We start from the raw sequence: 14,697 nt of genomic DNA, 5'->3' as shown, positions 1-14,697 counted from the left end.
TGACCTACCATTTCAGAGGAGAGGGGGCGGTGTTTCAGAAGTTTTGACCGACCCTGTATTAGGCATGACAAGACACGCTACGAGGGGGGAAGAGGGGTCTTAAATTGGTCAAAAATATGCTACGTCATTTAGGGATGGTCTCTAAGATGTCTAACCTTCCTACGTTGTCTGCAGTTTATTAAATTTCTCGGAACTCCTGTGATGTTTCGGAAATTTTTCTTAAGTTTTCTAAACTTCCCTGATGTTCTCAAGACAATTTCTAAATTTTAGAACGTCTTGAAGGTTCTCGCTATTGTTCTGAATTTAATGGAACTGCACTCGAAATTTAACTGATGTACTCGGAAATTCCCTTAAGATCTCTCACATTTCCTAATCATAGACCTGCACTGAGTTCACAGAACTGCAATAATTTACGTAGCTTCCCTTAAGATCTTTACACTCAACTAAAGTTTTGGCATCTTCAGTAAAGTTCTGGATGTTCTTAAAGGTTTTGGAACTACCCTGAAGTTTTTGGAAAAACCTTTCAATTCTTGGAATTTCCATGAAATTATCAATTTTAATTTTTTTTTATATGTTTTGACGCTCATGACTTCGTTTGTGTTTTTCGGGCTGTCTTCTTGGAACATCTGTAGGGGAACCACTCCTATAGTTGCGGTACGTTAGAAGCGTTAGGTTCCTATAACTTTGCATGGAGACTCAATAAACAGAAGTTTTCGGAATTTCCCTAAAGAGTGCAGAATTTTCCGGAAATTCACTTGTCGTAATTATCCTTCTCGGCAAATTTCGACTTGTACTGGATAAAGCTTCTTTTTGCAATTTGGTACATAAATTGCTATTCTATTAAATTTTATGATTGAAAATCAAACAAAATTTTTAAATTAAACAACCCTACAAATCGAACCTACCAAAACATGAGCCCGGACCAAAGGCTTTACCTTCCGTAGAAAGTACTCATCCACCGGCAACGTCAAATCCAGGCCCTTTATTGAGAGCGTAGTTTAAAGGCTTAGGCTTAAGTCGTGACTTCCTTCGCGTGATTAGTAGACTTTATGTCCAACCACTACCCGCTAGATGCGCATCTCCATTAAGATGGGTCAGCATGATCATTTTTTCAGAATAATTTTTATTTGGTTCCATTTAGGGTCAAAAATAACTGTTCAAAATTTGGTGATGGTTGGTTATAACCCTGCATTTTGCATTGTCTTTGAAATTTGTACGGAGATTAGTATGGGAAAACCTACTTTTTTGCATTTTCATTCCAATACCACAGTATAGTTCAGGAGGTGCCTAATAGCTTTGCTCAAAGATGTACGGTGCTAGAATAATTTTTTTAGAGACATTTTAGCACCGTAATTCCTTCGGCAAAGTTGCTAGGCATTTCTTGCATTACACTTATATATGGCTAGTTATATGATGCAAGCAAAATTGTGGTCTCTACACAGCAAAAAATTAATTTTAACATCACATCAAAGTGGCTGCACTTCAATCGTGTCGAAAATATGGTGTAATATTACCTCCCAAAAAGGACAAAATTATCATTGATACAGTGCATGAATTGACATTACGCTGCTTTTACTGCATTTTTTTATTGTTGTGGCCATAAAAATTACATGAGGTTTTCGACATGATTGAAGTGCATCCTCTTGGATGTAAAATTAAAGTTTATTTTTTGCTGTCTAGGGATGCAAATGCACAAAAGTAGATTTTCCCATGCTGATTTCTATACAAATTTCAAATGGAATGCCGGGTTACAACCAATCGTCGCCAAATTTTGCATAGGTGTTTAGTACGATTTACGGTATAGGGACTTTGCAGTCAATTTAATTGTTTATGAGAAAGTTTGAACATACTGAGAAGTAAGCACATATCATCGATAAGAGACGCGTGTGTGAGAAAATTTGCCAAAACATCTAAGAACCTGCGGGATTCAAACTTACAATTCCCATTCAGTACACGGGTGGATTGCCAATTATAAAACGGTGGACCTATATGGTCTACGGATGTATTTGGTTAGTGACATTTGACTTTCGAATCCGTTTTCCACCATAGTTTTTTAGTACACTAAGTGGAACCAAAAAAGGGTTGTTCTAGTTTGATTGGGTCAAGATTGCGATTTTCCATATAACGGTAACCAACCCTAATCTCCATAGAATAAATCTCGTGGACAGCAACATCTATCGGTGCGGAAACGATTACGATGACATCTATCACGCTGTTTGGCAATGTACGGATAATGAGCGACTATTGGATACCCTCGAGGCCCAAGGAAGACAACCCTATATCCCTATCAGGAACGTGTTTGGAACCTTTGATATCTATATGCTGTCGATTTATGTATTTCTGCAAATGTCTAGTGTAAGAATTTAATTCCTTTGACTTTTGTCTCTCTTCTATAGTATTTGTTTGTCTTGTCCCCCCGTCTCGGTGAGTCTCATCGTCAACCACTGGATACCATAGCCGGTCAAACTGCAGACGAATCCGTTCATACTGGCGACAACGCTCTGATGAGAAAACGAAACCCCACCCTCAAGCTTCTCCCCTGATCCTACCCTTCGACAATGTACCCCTCTAACCTCGGGTGAGCCGCGAGTATTCAGCCCAACTCCTACTAGACATAGAATTAAGTGAATTTTGTTTCAAACAAAGAACAATGAATTATCGACTCCGTAATGATACCGCGATTGAGATTTCCTAATAAACGAACTAGATAAAATAAAACTTCACTGTAGCTTGAAAGTATTCCTAACCAGTCTGCTTACTAATCAATAGGAATAACTTTGCTTGGGTCGCAATAAATGAACGTCTTGTCGTTTGATATAGGCGAAATACCTTTACCTATTATAGTGGAACTAGAGGTATTATAAACACCCAGGTAGCTTGGACACCCCCTATATTTTCCAAAATATCAACAGTTTTTTTTTTCAATTTAGATGCAACGGTCATTTCCTTCCTCTTCTGAAAGAGTAATTGAAAGAGTGAATTAATTTCAATATGTTTCTAATCCCCGTGAATTCTTGAAAATACACACGTATCGCCAAATAAGGTGTAGTGAGCAGAACATTCAATTGTTTTTGTTGTTCCCACTAAAGAGGCTGAATTTATAAAGAGACGAAATGTCAAAATTGGAACAATCGATTGTCTGTCAAAGTCATAGGAAAAGTCATTCCAATCGAGCAGAAGACCTGTCAAATGAAAAAGATGTCGCCTCTTTATAAATCCATGCTCTTTAGTTCCCACATATATCGTTTATTAATTTTCGGTAGGTACCAGTGTCTGTTTTTATCATTTACCATCACACGTAAAGAGTATCGCTTCAACCCAGTGTAGATTAATTGCATTTATTTTGAAAATCTTCGCTGTTACACCTCACCATCCCTCTCCAACGAGGGAGTTTGGTAAAGAGAGATAATCAACACGATTTGTACCTTCTTCAAAGATGTCCTTGCTCGCTTCCCGAGCAAAGTCGGTTAACAAAATGAAAGCAAATCGATATTAAAGATTGCAGTTCCTATCATAATGAATACTCATTTTGATTTCAATTGTCACGACATTAGTCTGATATCATATTGTGCTTTCATTATGCAGTCAAGACATTTTAAATGAAAGCAACTTAACTTGAAGTTCTGCTGTTAACGTCTTGTTTAAGATTTAAGTTAAGCTTACCTGTCGTTGAACTAACGATTATTGTTTAATTGTTTCGTTTAACACATTTTAGGTCATTCGCAACCAACCCGAGGTGACATTTGAGCTCAAGTCTTTCAGCGTGAGAAGCTTGGATGCTAACCATTTACACCAGGCCCGTATTCAGTCAAACATTATGAATGCAAAATCAGTAATCAAATTGATTTCATTGAAAGCAGGATTAGTTTTCCGTTTGCTTCAACAGTGTAAAATTTTGCTCTCATTTTTGATGTGTTAACCGTTAAGTCAACCAAAATGAGATCAAATGGAGTATTCAAAGTAAGTTACATCATAACAGCAAATTCTGGTTTCAATTTGATCTCTAACTTTGCTCGGGTTTCTACTCTCTATACACAATTTTCACACTGCCTTACTCTAACGGAACTATCAACTCTATACTTTCATCTCCTCATCTATCGTAACGTTCACGCAGAAGTAAGACAAACAAATAGTTAAAATGATTATTATTATTGATTTTTCACTGTTTTTTAACTTTTACCGAATGGTTATTTAGTTTGTATGTTGTTATATTTAAATTTTCATGGGTTGAACGTAATTTTTGAGTTATGATCGGGATGGACGATGAAAATAAAATTTAGCGAATCATTGTATAGCATTCAAATCCGTTTTACCGTAATGGCATTTGTGGGTTAAAATTCCACCGGTTGCCATAGATATTTTTCGCAAATTTTCACCCACGGACGTTTCTTGACGATCATGTGTGCTTTGCCCTTCAGTATCTTTTAATTTTTCCAATAAAACAGTTAATTTGAATTGGCTCATTGAAGTTTATATGGGAATTACTATAGGAAAAGTGAAAGTTATGTTATCGTCGTCGGCGAGAACGCCCTTTGTCGTAATGATCTACGGAAAAGGTTGCTATTTATGGAATGCGATCTCCAAAAGGAATTTTTCAAGGGATTCATACACAGCAAAAAAATAATTTTGATATCACGTCAAAGTGGATGCACTACAATCATGTCGAAAATATGGTGTAATATTACTTGCTAAAAAGGACAAAATTATCATTAATACAATGCATGAACTGACATTACGCTGCTTTTACTGCATTTGTTTATTTATGTGGTCATAAAAATTACATGAAATTTTCGACATGATTGTAGTGCATCCACTTTGATGTGATATCAAAATTATTTTTTTGCTGTGTAGGAATAATATCAATGTATTTTTAATAGAGCATTCCAATGGATTTTTGAAAGTAATACTTGGTAAATGCTGAAGAAAATTCCCAAGATTTTGACGTAGGACTACGTCTTTGTTTGCTATATGGGGGTACACTTTGAGAGTACGAAAAATGAGCATGTGACTAAAGGGTCAGGTTTTGAACGCATATATCTCCAAAGCATTAGTGTGAAATATGTCATGCAATATGCCATTCGACGGGGGCCTACTCCAGCAATTTTGTGGCATATAGTACAAATAGTGCACATAGTTAAACAACTAAGAAATTTAACTAAAATTTGTAGTATCAAAATTTCCCATACATTTGCTTATACCATAAGGTGTATTTCCTAACAAAGACATCACATAGTTGGTCCTAAACGAATCAGACGTGTTCAAAAGTAGCTTGCTGCTAAGGCTGCCTGCAAGAGCACTCTAGATCCCACGATATTGTGCTCAGTATGACCTTCATATCACTTTAATTCATTACAACCACTACACACATCTTGATCGCGTTCTTATCTGGAATCGACGACGACGACTATTACGCAAAATTAACACCAGCCAATTAGGACAAGTAATAAATCGGCAGCAATGTAGGCATTCACATAGAGTGAACTTCCTCGCAAATATTGAACCATGGTTTCCAATTCCTTTGCATCACAAATATCGCTTATTTTTTAAGCCCTCACCAAACTCAATTCCATTTCAAAGATGTTTTTTCCACAAGTCTTCGAGCTGCTGCGACGATGCTTCAATGATGAAATGAGACAGTTCACTATATATAGGGGAAATGGTTCTTATGTTGGCCTATGGATCTAAGATTGGGCCCATAGCTTAAAATCTGATATTTATACATTATATCTAGATGAACGCGACGGAACATGGGACGGTACTAATGGATATTTTTGGTCGCTATTGAAAATTTAGTCGATTGCTGAATTTATGTATGGGCCCAAATTAGAGGCCTTTAGGCCGACATTATATCCATTTCCCCTATCACAACCCATTGCACAAGTTGGGCAACATATCGCCACCAACCAAAATTATCAAAAACCGTTCTTCCGCGAAAAAGACAAGCGCACGCCCAAAATGAGCCCTATGGGTGAAGCTCTCAAGAAGGCCAATCCAAAGGAAGAATATCTCCCCGTACTGCGCTCTAATAATCTAAAACCCCACCATCCTATCCTTTGGATTTGGAATAGATTTTTTTTTAATTTTCAACGAAATCCATGCCCTTTTTCAGCGGTCTTATTGCACCAAAGTATACCTTTATCATTCTTCTTGAAGATGAATGAGGCAGACTTGGAACTATGATAATGTGAAATTATTGAAAGATTAAAGTCTGATGGGTGGATGGGGCTGAAAAAATTGGGTAATTACTGAATAGGTTTACAATAGAGAGGGTCTAGTATAAGAGAGGAGCGGACTGGCTGGTTTTGAGCCAAACGAACTGTCAAAGTCAGAGCCAATTGATCAGCGCCTATCTTGATTGCATTGGAAGTGTTGCTAGTAATCACCTAGGCATAGGTTGCCAAGACCATGCTTGGCATACACAGTTTTGGTCCCGAACTGCTCGTTTGTTAATAACTTTGCACACAGTAGACGAAACATAGTTCTTTTTGAAGCAGTAGATAGAATAGATTTTATGCTTGTTATTGATACATAAAAAAGGAGATTTTAATTCTAGTAATAAACTGTATTTATTTTTGCGTTGTAAAAATTAAGTGAGAAATGCTCGCTGCACATCTCGGACTTAAGTATAAAAATTCATTGGTGTTGATTCAAGTGTTAAGATTTACCTAATCTTTGCATATCTATAGTAAACTATGATCCTAATCTATCAATTACTTTAAAGATGAACAAATTTTAACAACTGAGTGAAAAGTTATTAACAAATGAGCAATTGGCGTGTACAACTGTGCATGCCAAGCATAGCCAAGGCAGTTTGTTTTAAATCCGCTCCTCTCTTATACTCGACCCTCTCTAGATTAGGAGAATTTTTGAGGTCATGCTTTCTTAACAATATTTCAAGGTTTTAAATTCTTTTTCCCAAATTACGTTGTTGTTGATTCTTTATTAAGGAAACGGCCCAAATTACTTTTCATTAATTTGATTTATAGGATATATCTTCAGGGATCACAACGATTGGCCGCCTTCTTTAGAAGAAATTAATTCATTGCGTTTTTCCATTGATAACGCACACACTTAGAAATACCTAATCTTACACGTGACGGAATCCATCTTTGACATAAAGGATGAGACGTAAATGAACATTACATGTAAAATTTAGTGCTCCGAGACTGAAAAGTTCGAAAGTACGCTTGATTTAGTTGAATGTTGCGTCTATTATGACTCAATTTTATGTCAAAATTGATGCTCGTATATGTCAGTCTCAAAGCACCTCAATTTACATTAATTTTGTGCAGGGCTACAAATAAAAAAAAAATAACCTTTAAACTTATCTGTTGTAGGTTTTTAGTCTAGTCGAGTACACCACAATTTTGGGAATTTTCGAACAATTTCAAATGAGATTTCATACATTTGAAATTGTTCGAAAACTCCCAAAATTTAAAGTTATTGTTAAAATACCAATTTGGGTTAAGTGATCGCATACTATCATGAGTAACTCAAACATCTTTCGATCAATTTTTGAAATATACACATACTTATGGTGATTTTACTGTAATTCGTTGAAATATATTTAATTAAATTTGATTTTTACAATATATAAAATCGCATTTTTCAAACTTCAAATGCCGTAAGGTGAATTTACATCTTAATGCTTTTATAAAAAGTCATTACTTCAATTAAATGCTCTTAAAGGGTGATACGGTCAAAATTTGGTCAATATCAACTTGACGTATTTCTTTCAATTTTGCATTTAAAAAACCTGAACACCCCTCATTTTGAAGGTGTGTGTGTGTAGAATGTTGCTCCTATTTTGATTTTGGAATTAACTCTTCAGTTGTCAAAATGCCGTCCAAGCAAGAAGAGCAGCGTATCAAAATTTTGCTCGCGCATCGCGAAAATCCGAGGTACTCGCACGCAAAGTTGGCAAAATCGCTAAAAGTTGCCAAATCAACCGTTACAAATGTAATTAAAGTGTTTGGGGAACGTTTGTCGACAGCCAGGAAGTCTGGATCGGGGGGAAATCGAAAACCGGAAGCCGCTGAGACGACAAAGAGAGTTGCCGGTAGTTTCAAGCGAAACCCTAACCTCTCTCTCCGAGATGCCGCAAATAAGCTGGGTGTATCGTCTACAACCGTGCACCGAGCCAAAAAACGAGCCGGACTATCGACTTCACTTCACCAGGTAGTGACTCCAAATCGCGATGATAAACAAAATACGACGGCCAAAGCGCGATCCCGGAGGCTGTACACGACGATGCTGACGAAGTTTGACTGCGTGGTAATGGACGACGAAACCTACGTCAAAACCGACTACAAGCAGCTTCCGGGACAGGGGAAAGGTAGCAGATGTTTTCAAGCACATGAAACTGTCAAAGTTCGCAAAGAAATATCTGGTTTGGCAAGCCATCTGTACCTGTGGCTTGAAAAGCAGCATTTTCATAGCTTCCGGGACTGTCAACCAAGAAATTTACGTGAAAGTGTGTATGAATAAACGTCTGCTGCCTTTTCTGAAGAAACACGGTTGTTCCGTACTGTTTTGGCCGGATTTGGCATCTTGCCATTACGGTAAAAAGGCCATGGAGTGGTACGCCGCCAACAACGTGCAGGTGGTTCCCAAGGACAAGAACCCTCCCAACACGCCAGAGCTCCGCCCAATTGAGAAATACTGGGCTATTGTCAAGCGGAACCTAAAGAAGACCAAAAAAACTGCTAAGGGCGAGCAGCAGTTCAAGGCAAACTGGCTTTCTGCGGCGAAGAAGGTGGACAAGGTGGCTGTACAAAATCTGATGGCAGGGGTCAAGCGTAAGGCCCGGCAATTCGGATTTGGAAAAGCGGAAGCCTAACTGAATATTTTTCCTGAATTTTATACTAATTGAACTTGAAAAAGAAATTTAATTTGATTTTTTAAATAAACGATTTCACCGATTTACACGCGTTTTCCCTTGACCAAATTTTGACCGTATCACCCTTTAACTTTTCAGGATTATGACGGATCGTCTTCCAGTCTTGGAACAAGTTGTTGAGCATATAATTGTTCATAAAGTTATTGAGATTGGTGATGTTTGGGACGTTTTCAATGCCTCCTAGCGACAATACTATGAACATGATGTTTTTTAAGATGTCTCCCTTAGCTCAGTCGGTAAAGGCGTAGCTACAAAGCAAGACCATGCTGGAGGTGGCTGGATTCGATTCCCGGTCCGGTCTAGGAATTTTTCGGTTTGAACAACGTCTCAACTTCCATGGCTTTATAGTATGATTGTACGTGCCACAGAATTATACTAATGCGAAAATGGTACAGGCGTCGAAAGCTCTCAATTAATAACTGTGGAAGTGCATCTAGAATACTAAGTTGAGAGCACGCAATAAGCTAACATGAAGCGATAAGCTTGAAATGCGACGAAGAAAAAGAAGATGAATGGTGATTTTTCATAAATTTTAATCTTCAACTCGAAATAGCTTCAGATTGGTAAATGTTGACCGCTTTGGCTCAAATTTTGAGCAAATCCACAAAATTGAAAAAAAAAACCAAGAGGAGTTAAGGATAGAGGGTCATGTAGTTATAGCAAGTTTATTTCAAAAGGTTTCCATCTGTCAAATTTAAGTAAAAATTCACCAAATGGAACAAAGCCGTTAGAAAAATCCGTTTTGTATGTATAAAAATCATATTCAATTAGAGACATCTCAACGAATTTCATTAAAATCGCCAATGTAAATATTTTGAAAGCTCTTATTTTTCACTTCCCAAAACAGTTTAAGAATCAAAAAAATGGTTGAGAAATGATTGAGCTACTCAGGATAGCATGCGGTCACTTACCCAGAATTGGTTTATAAACAATAACTTTAAATTTTGGGGGTGTTGGAACAATTTCAAATGTAATTTCATTGTGCACTCGATTAGACTGACAACCTACTATAGGTCACTTGAATAGTATTTTTCGTCGTGTAACACCGTGTGTTGCATCACAGATTTTTTTTAAATTATGTTTTAGTAAAAAATATATCTGCATTCATCATTGTTCATGATCATTTTTCAACTGTTCATTCAACATGGTACATTTAGGATACTTTTCAGTTCTCAAACTTAGACAAGATAACAACAGCCACCAGATTTTATTTAAGTACATTTTGCGCCTGAAAAACAATTCTGATTTCTAAAAAATTCAAGCAAATCTTCAAATCTCCGGTAAAATGTGTAGCAGTATACTTGCAATTGCTCAGCCGTTTTGTTTTAACTAGTTCGTTTATTTGGAAGACTCAATCACGTTAGCTTTACGGAGCCAATAATTCACTGTTCTTTGTTTGTAGCAAAATTCACTTAATTCTATGTCTAGTAGGAGTTGGGCCGAATACTCGCGGTTTACCTGAGGTTATAGGGGTACATTGTCGAAAGATAGGATCAGGGGAGGAGCTTGGGGGTGAGGTTTCGTTGTCTCATCAGAGCGTTGTCGTCAGTATGAACGGATTCGTCTGGAATTCGACCGGTTATGGTGACCAGTGGGCAACGATGAGACTCATCGAGACTAAGCTCAGCCAATTATTGACGAATTTCAAATCTTTTGGCGTCATTTGAAACTACGTGTTTTAAAGATCTGTTCAGTATCGATAGATTTAAAATCATTAAACATTGCCAATTTTCCGTTACACATTTTACCGGAGACATCGTATTCGGAGTGCTAGGAAGCTTTATTTTTATGTGATCCTGAAGATGGAGATGCTAAATGTCAAATATCAGACTTAAAGTGGTCATTTTATGCGATTATGAAAGTATAGAGTTGATAGTTTGGCACAAGATTGCGTAACAGAGACCGACGTTAAATAAATGAAATAAGAAGAAGAAGAAGAAGAAGAAGAAAAAGAAGAAGAAGAAGAAGAAGAAGAATAGTTGATAGTTACTTTAGAGTACGACAATATGAAAATTGTATATCGAGAGTAAAAAGCGAGCAAAGGTCAATTTTGAGGAAGATACGAATCGGGTTAAGATTTTATGATCCGTGACTTTTCAAGAACTCTAATATCATAGTTTTTTACATCCCAGGCATGAATAAGTTTAACTGATCTCATGCATAAAATAATTAGATATTTAAGATGCAGAGCTGCTGAGGTTAAATATTTTAATCTTGGTCTTGTTAGCCATTCGACATGTAGACTGTAACTGTTTCTATTGAAGTTTTGTTTCATGCCATTTTTCGAATGGATAGGGGTCCAACAACTTTCCTATGCTTAGAAAGATTTCCTAGCAACATCAATACCAATTGATACCGAATATGATTGCAAGTTAACGGCGCCGGTGGTGTAGTGGTAAGCGTGATTACCTCTCACCCCAGCAGGCCTGGGTTCAATCCCAGTCGGCGCCGCCGGGATGTTCTGAGGCATAACATCTCTGATCACGCCTTCCTTCGGATGGAAAGTAAAGCCGTTGGTCCCCGGTTCATGAGTTGATGGGTCGATAGGTAGGGTCCAGGTGTGGGAGCTGCCTTCCTGGCACGTCGGTAGCATTGGTGCTCAGCACGGAAAACAAGGTCGATGGAAAAAAACAAACCAAAGGATGATTGCAAGTTGTGGTTTCGGGCTCAAAAGACTATCACTGTGAATTTGAGTTATATGAGGGGCTCGGTGACCTAGAAGTGTTCATTTATGCTTACTGAGCAGAAGACCGTGGGGTCTATACTTAGCTCTTTTTTATATTATCTAATCTACTTTTGTTACTCCGTGCTTGAATTTGACGATTGCAAAATTTATGGAAATGCTTCACTAGTATTAAAAATAGACAGAGCATGAAATGGATCCAATTCTGTCCTCTTCATCATGCTTGGCATACACAGTTGTACACACCAACTGCTCATTTGTTGAAATCTTTTCACTCAGTTGTTGAAATTTGTTTTTCTTTAAAGTAATTGATAGATTAGGAAAATAGTTTACTATAGATATGCAAATAGTAGGTAAATCTTAACATTTGAATCAACACCAATGATTTTTTACACTTAAAGTCCGAGATGTGCAGCGAGCATTTCTCACTTCATTTTTACAACGCAAAAACAAATAAAGTTTATTACTAGAGTTAAAATGTACTTTTTTTTACATATATATAACAAGCTTAGACTCTATTCTATCTACTGCTTCAAAAAGAACTATGTTACGTCAACTGTGTGCAAAGTTATTAGCAAATGAGCAGTTCGTGACCAAAACTGTGTTTATGCCAAGCATAACCATCTTTTCCGGGATAAGAAGCACTGCCTGGAAGAGCATGCTCTTCATAACTTTCTTTAGGTGAGAAATTTCGCACTAACCTTCATGATGAAATAGGTTAAGCATTTTTCTCTAACATCATAACTGAATTGATAGCGTCACACCACGCTTTAAAAAATCGTAACGATTTCCAAAATGAATCCAGATCTAATTTACCTTTCCACCTAACGCAAACGTCCTTCTCGTGACAGCCGTGGATATGCAAAGGTGAATTCGGTATCTACTAAAAATGAACTTCGAACAAACAATCCTTCTCTTTCCCGTGACCGGAAGCATGTGGCCAGTGTCGTTTGCTACCATATACATTAATGAATGTATCCGTTACTATCCGCTGCGAAATAACCATTCAATGCAACTGTTTACTCCTAGCTTCGTAAAAATTATCGCCAACATGCGTTTGTCTTAATTATTTGCAAAAGATTAAAACATCTTAAGATCATTTATCAAAGATTCTTCCCCGGAGTTAAAAAAAACTAGTTGAGGCTGGAAAATCACCGTTGGCCGCAGGTCTGTGAAGGTGTGTTCTACCGACGGCACGACACGTTTCATAGTTTCAGAAGCACTGCCCTGAGATCATACAAAAACGCAGCTGTTAATAAACAAAATAACGTTTTCAAACAACCATCAGATTGCAGACAAGTATACAAAAAAACCCCAACCGTTCGGATTTCTCTCAACTGCAGCGAAAATCGGAAAACTCGACTGCCCCCGAAGAACGCGTGCGACCCGGTTTTGCCGCCGGGTGCACTTACCTTGAAAGTAGCGCATCGGATTTTACTCGCTTCCCGTTTGTAATTCGAATATTTCATCTTTTTCTTGCGGGGAAAATTCCTCCACACAGACACTATGAGGCAAATATACTTCTTCGGTTTCCACAAAAGTGCCTCGGCAGTAGCCGGCACATTTATACAGTGTCACCACAGCAATTTATACCCTCCAATTTATCACACTTTTTTTTCTTTATTTCCCTCGCATTGCATTTTTATATCACGTAGGTACGATCGCAGCTGTTCTAAAAATACCGGAACAACTCGTACCTAGAGAATGAAATTTTCCATCCCAATGAACCACGAAAATTCTGCTGGAAAATCGCGTGTAATATATTTTTTATAATACTCACTTCTTCCGGTTCTGCACGTGGCTCGAGATGTTCGGCTCGCTGGCGCTTTGCTTGATGGCCATCGGTGCCCCACCGCGTTGCATGTTCTTCTGGGCGGCCGCCGCCCTCAGTCGCTCCTGCTGAACCTTGACCGCCGTTATGTTGATCTTATTGCGGAGCAGGTCGACCCGCTCACTTTCGGTCAGGTTATCGAAATCAAGCACCTTCGATTCGGGAACTACCATTTCTTCCATCGTCGCATCGTACGCGTATGGGGCACCTTGGACCACCATTCCGTTCCATGAACACGATATCACAAACAGTAGCAGAAACATCATTTTCACGTATTTTTGCGTATGATCAATTGTCACTTAGTCCACAATTTATTAATTTGATTCACAAATATTCACTTCCAATCAAAAGCATTCACTTCACTCCGAGATTCAACAAACTGTAACAACTCGATGCTGCGATCCCCTCAGAGAGATCCTTAAAATCTTTGCACAAATCTTGGAAAACAGTTTTCCCTTCTTCAGTGGAAGAAATGGTCTGAGAGAAAGAGAGTTCTCGCTGTTGACTACTGGACACTTGCGTTGTCAAGAGCCGTGTACGAAATGATTTCTGGTAAAGGAGATATTATATTTATACGGGACCCGGAGCAGAGCCGACCAACACATACTCCCATCGCATTTGGTGCTGCTGCCGCCACCGCCACCGCCACCACTGCCAGGCCACGTCGTCCGTCGGTCGGTTGGCAGCGCAAATATAGCCGCCTTATGAATATCGTAAGACGTGAGATACAAAGGTGTGTTTCGGAATTGAAAAAAAAAATGTATGAAAAACAGTGTGTACACCGAGCTTTTCGCGCCACCAAACCGGAGCAGGAGAGAAAATGCTAAGCGGGAGAGGTGTTGAGAATTTCCAACTACCGTCAGCGGTTCCGATTCAGGCAGGTTGTGGTTTGCATATGAACGATTGTACATTTTAAAGGTCACGAAGTCTGATGGATACCAAATCAGACTATAAATGACCTTAGGAGTACAAAAATGATCTGAACAAACTAAAACGCTAAGCCGGTGAAATTGTATTAAAACACAAACAAAAAAAGAAGTTAAGGGTTGTGCCCCAAGCAGGACCGCATTATTGATGTAGGACTATGAGATTGATTTGATGTAGGACTACGTCTGTGATTTCTATATGGGGGTACACTTTGTGAAAACCTAGAATGGAACATGTGACGAAATTATGAAAGATTTTAAACGTTAATAACTCAGCTGCCCCTGGACCAATTTCAATAATTTTTTTCATCAATTGTTCAGAAATATTTGCTTCTTACCGTTGATTTTTTAACAAGAA

General features: G+C 38.2%; 1 protein-coding gene across 1 annotated transcript in view; it reads right to left on the bottom strand.

Annotated features, from left to right (window-relative positions):
* ana (anachronism) overlaps window positions 1-13,942 on the bottom strand; it is a 37,175-nt gene extending 23,233 nt beyond the window's left edge. The window contains exon 1 of the mRNA XM_065231858.1: window positions 13,363-13,942. Coding sequence (XP_065087930.1) covers window positions 13,363-13,679 — 317 coding nt within the window. The 5' untranslated portion in view covers window positions 13,680-13,942. The remainder of the gene's footprint in view (window positions 1-13,362) is intronic.
* Window positions 13,943-14,697: the final 755 nt, after the last annotated feature.

Source organism: Ochlerotatus camptorhynchus, unplaced genomic scaffold, assembly GCF_037179485.1.
Source record: "Ochlerotatus camptorhynchus isolate MF236.1 unplaced genomic scaffold, CSIRO-AGI_Acam_v1.1 ptg000361l, whole genome shotgun sequence".
NCBI lineage: Eukaryota > Metazoa > Arthropoda > Insecta > Diptera > Culicidae > Ochlerotatus > Ochlerotatus camptorhynchus.
The sequence above is the reverse complement of the archived record's forward strand: the minus strand, read 5'-3'. Positions and strand labels throughout refer to the sequence as shown.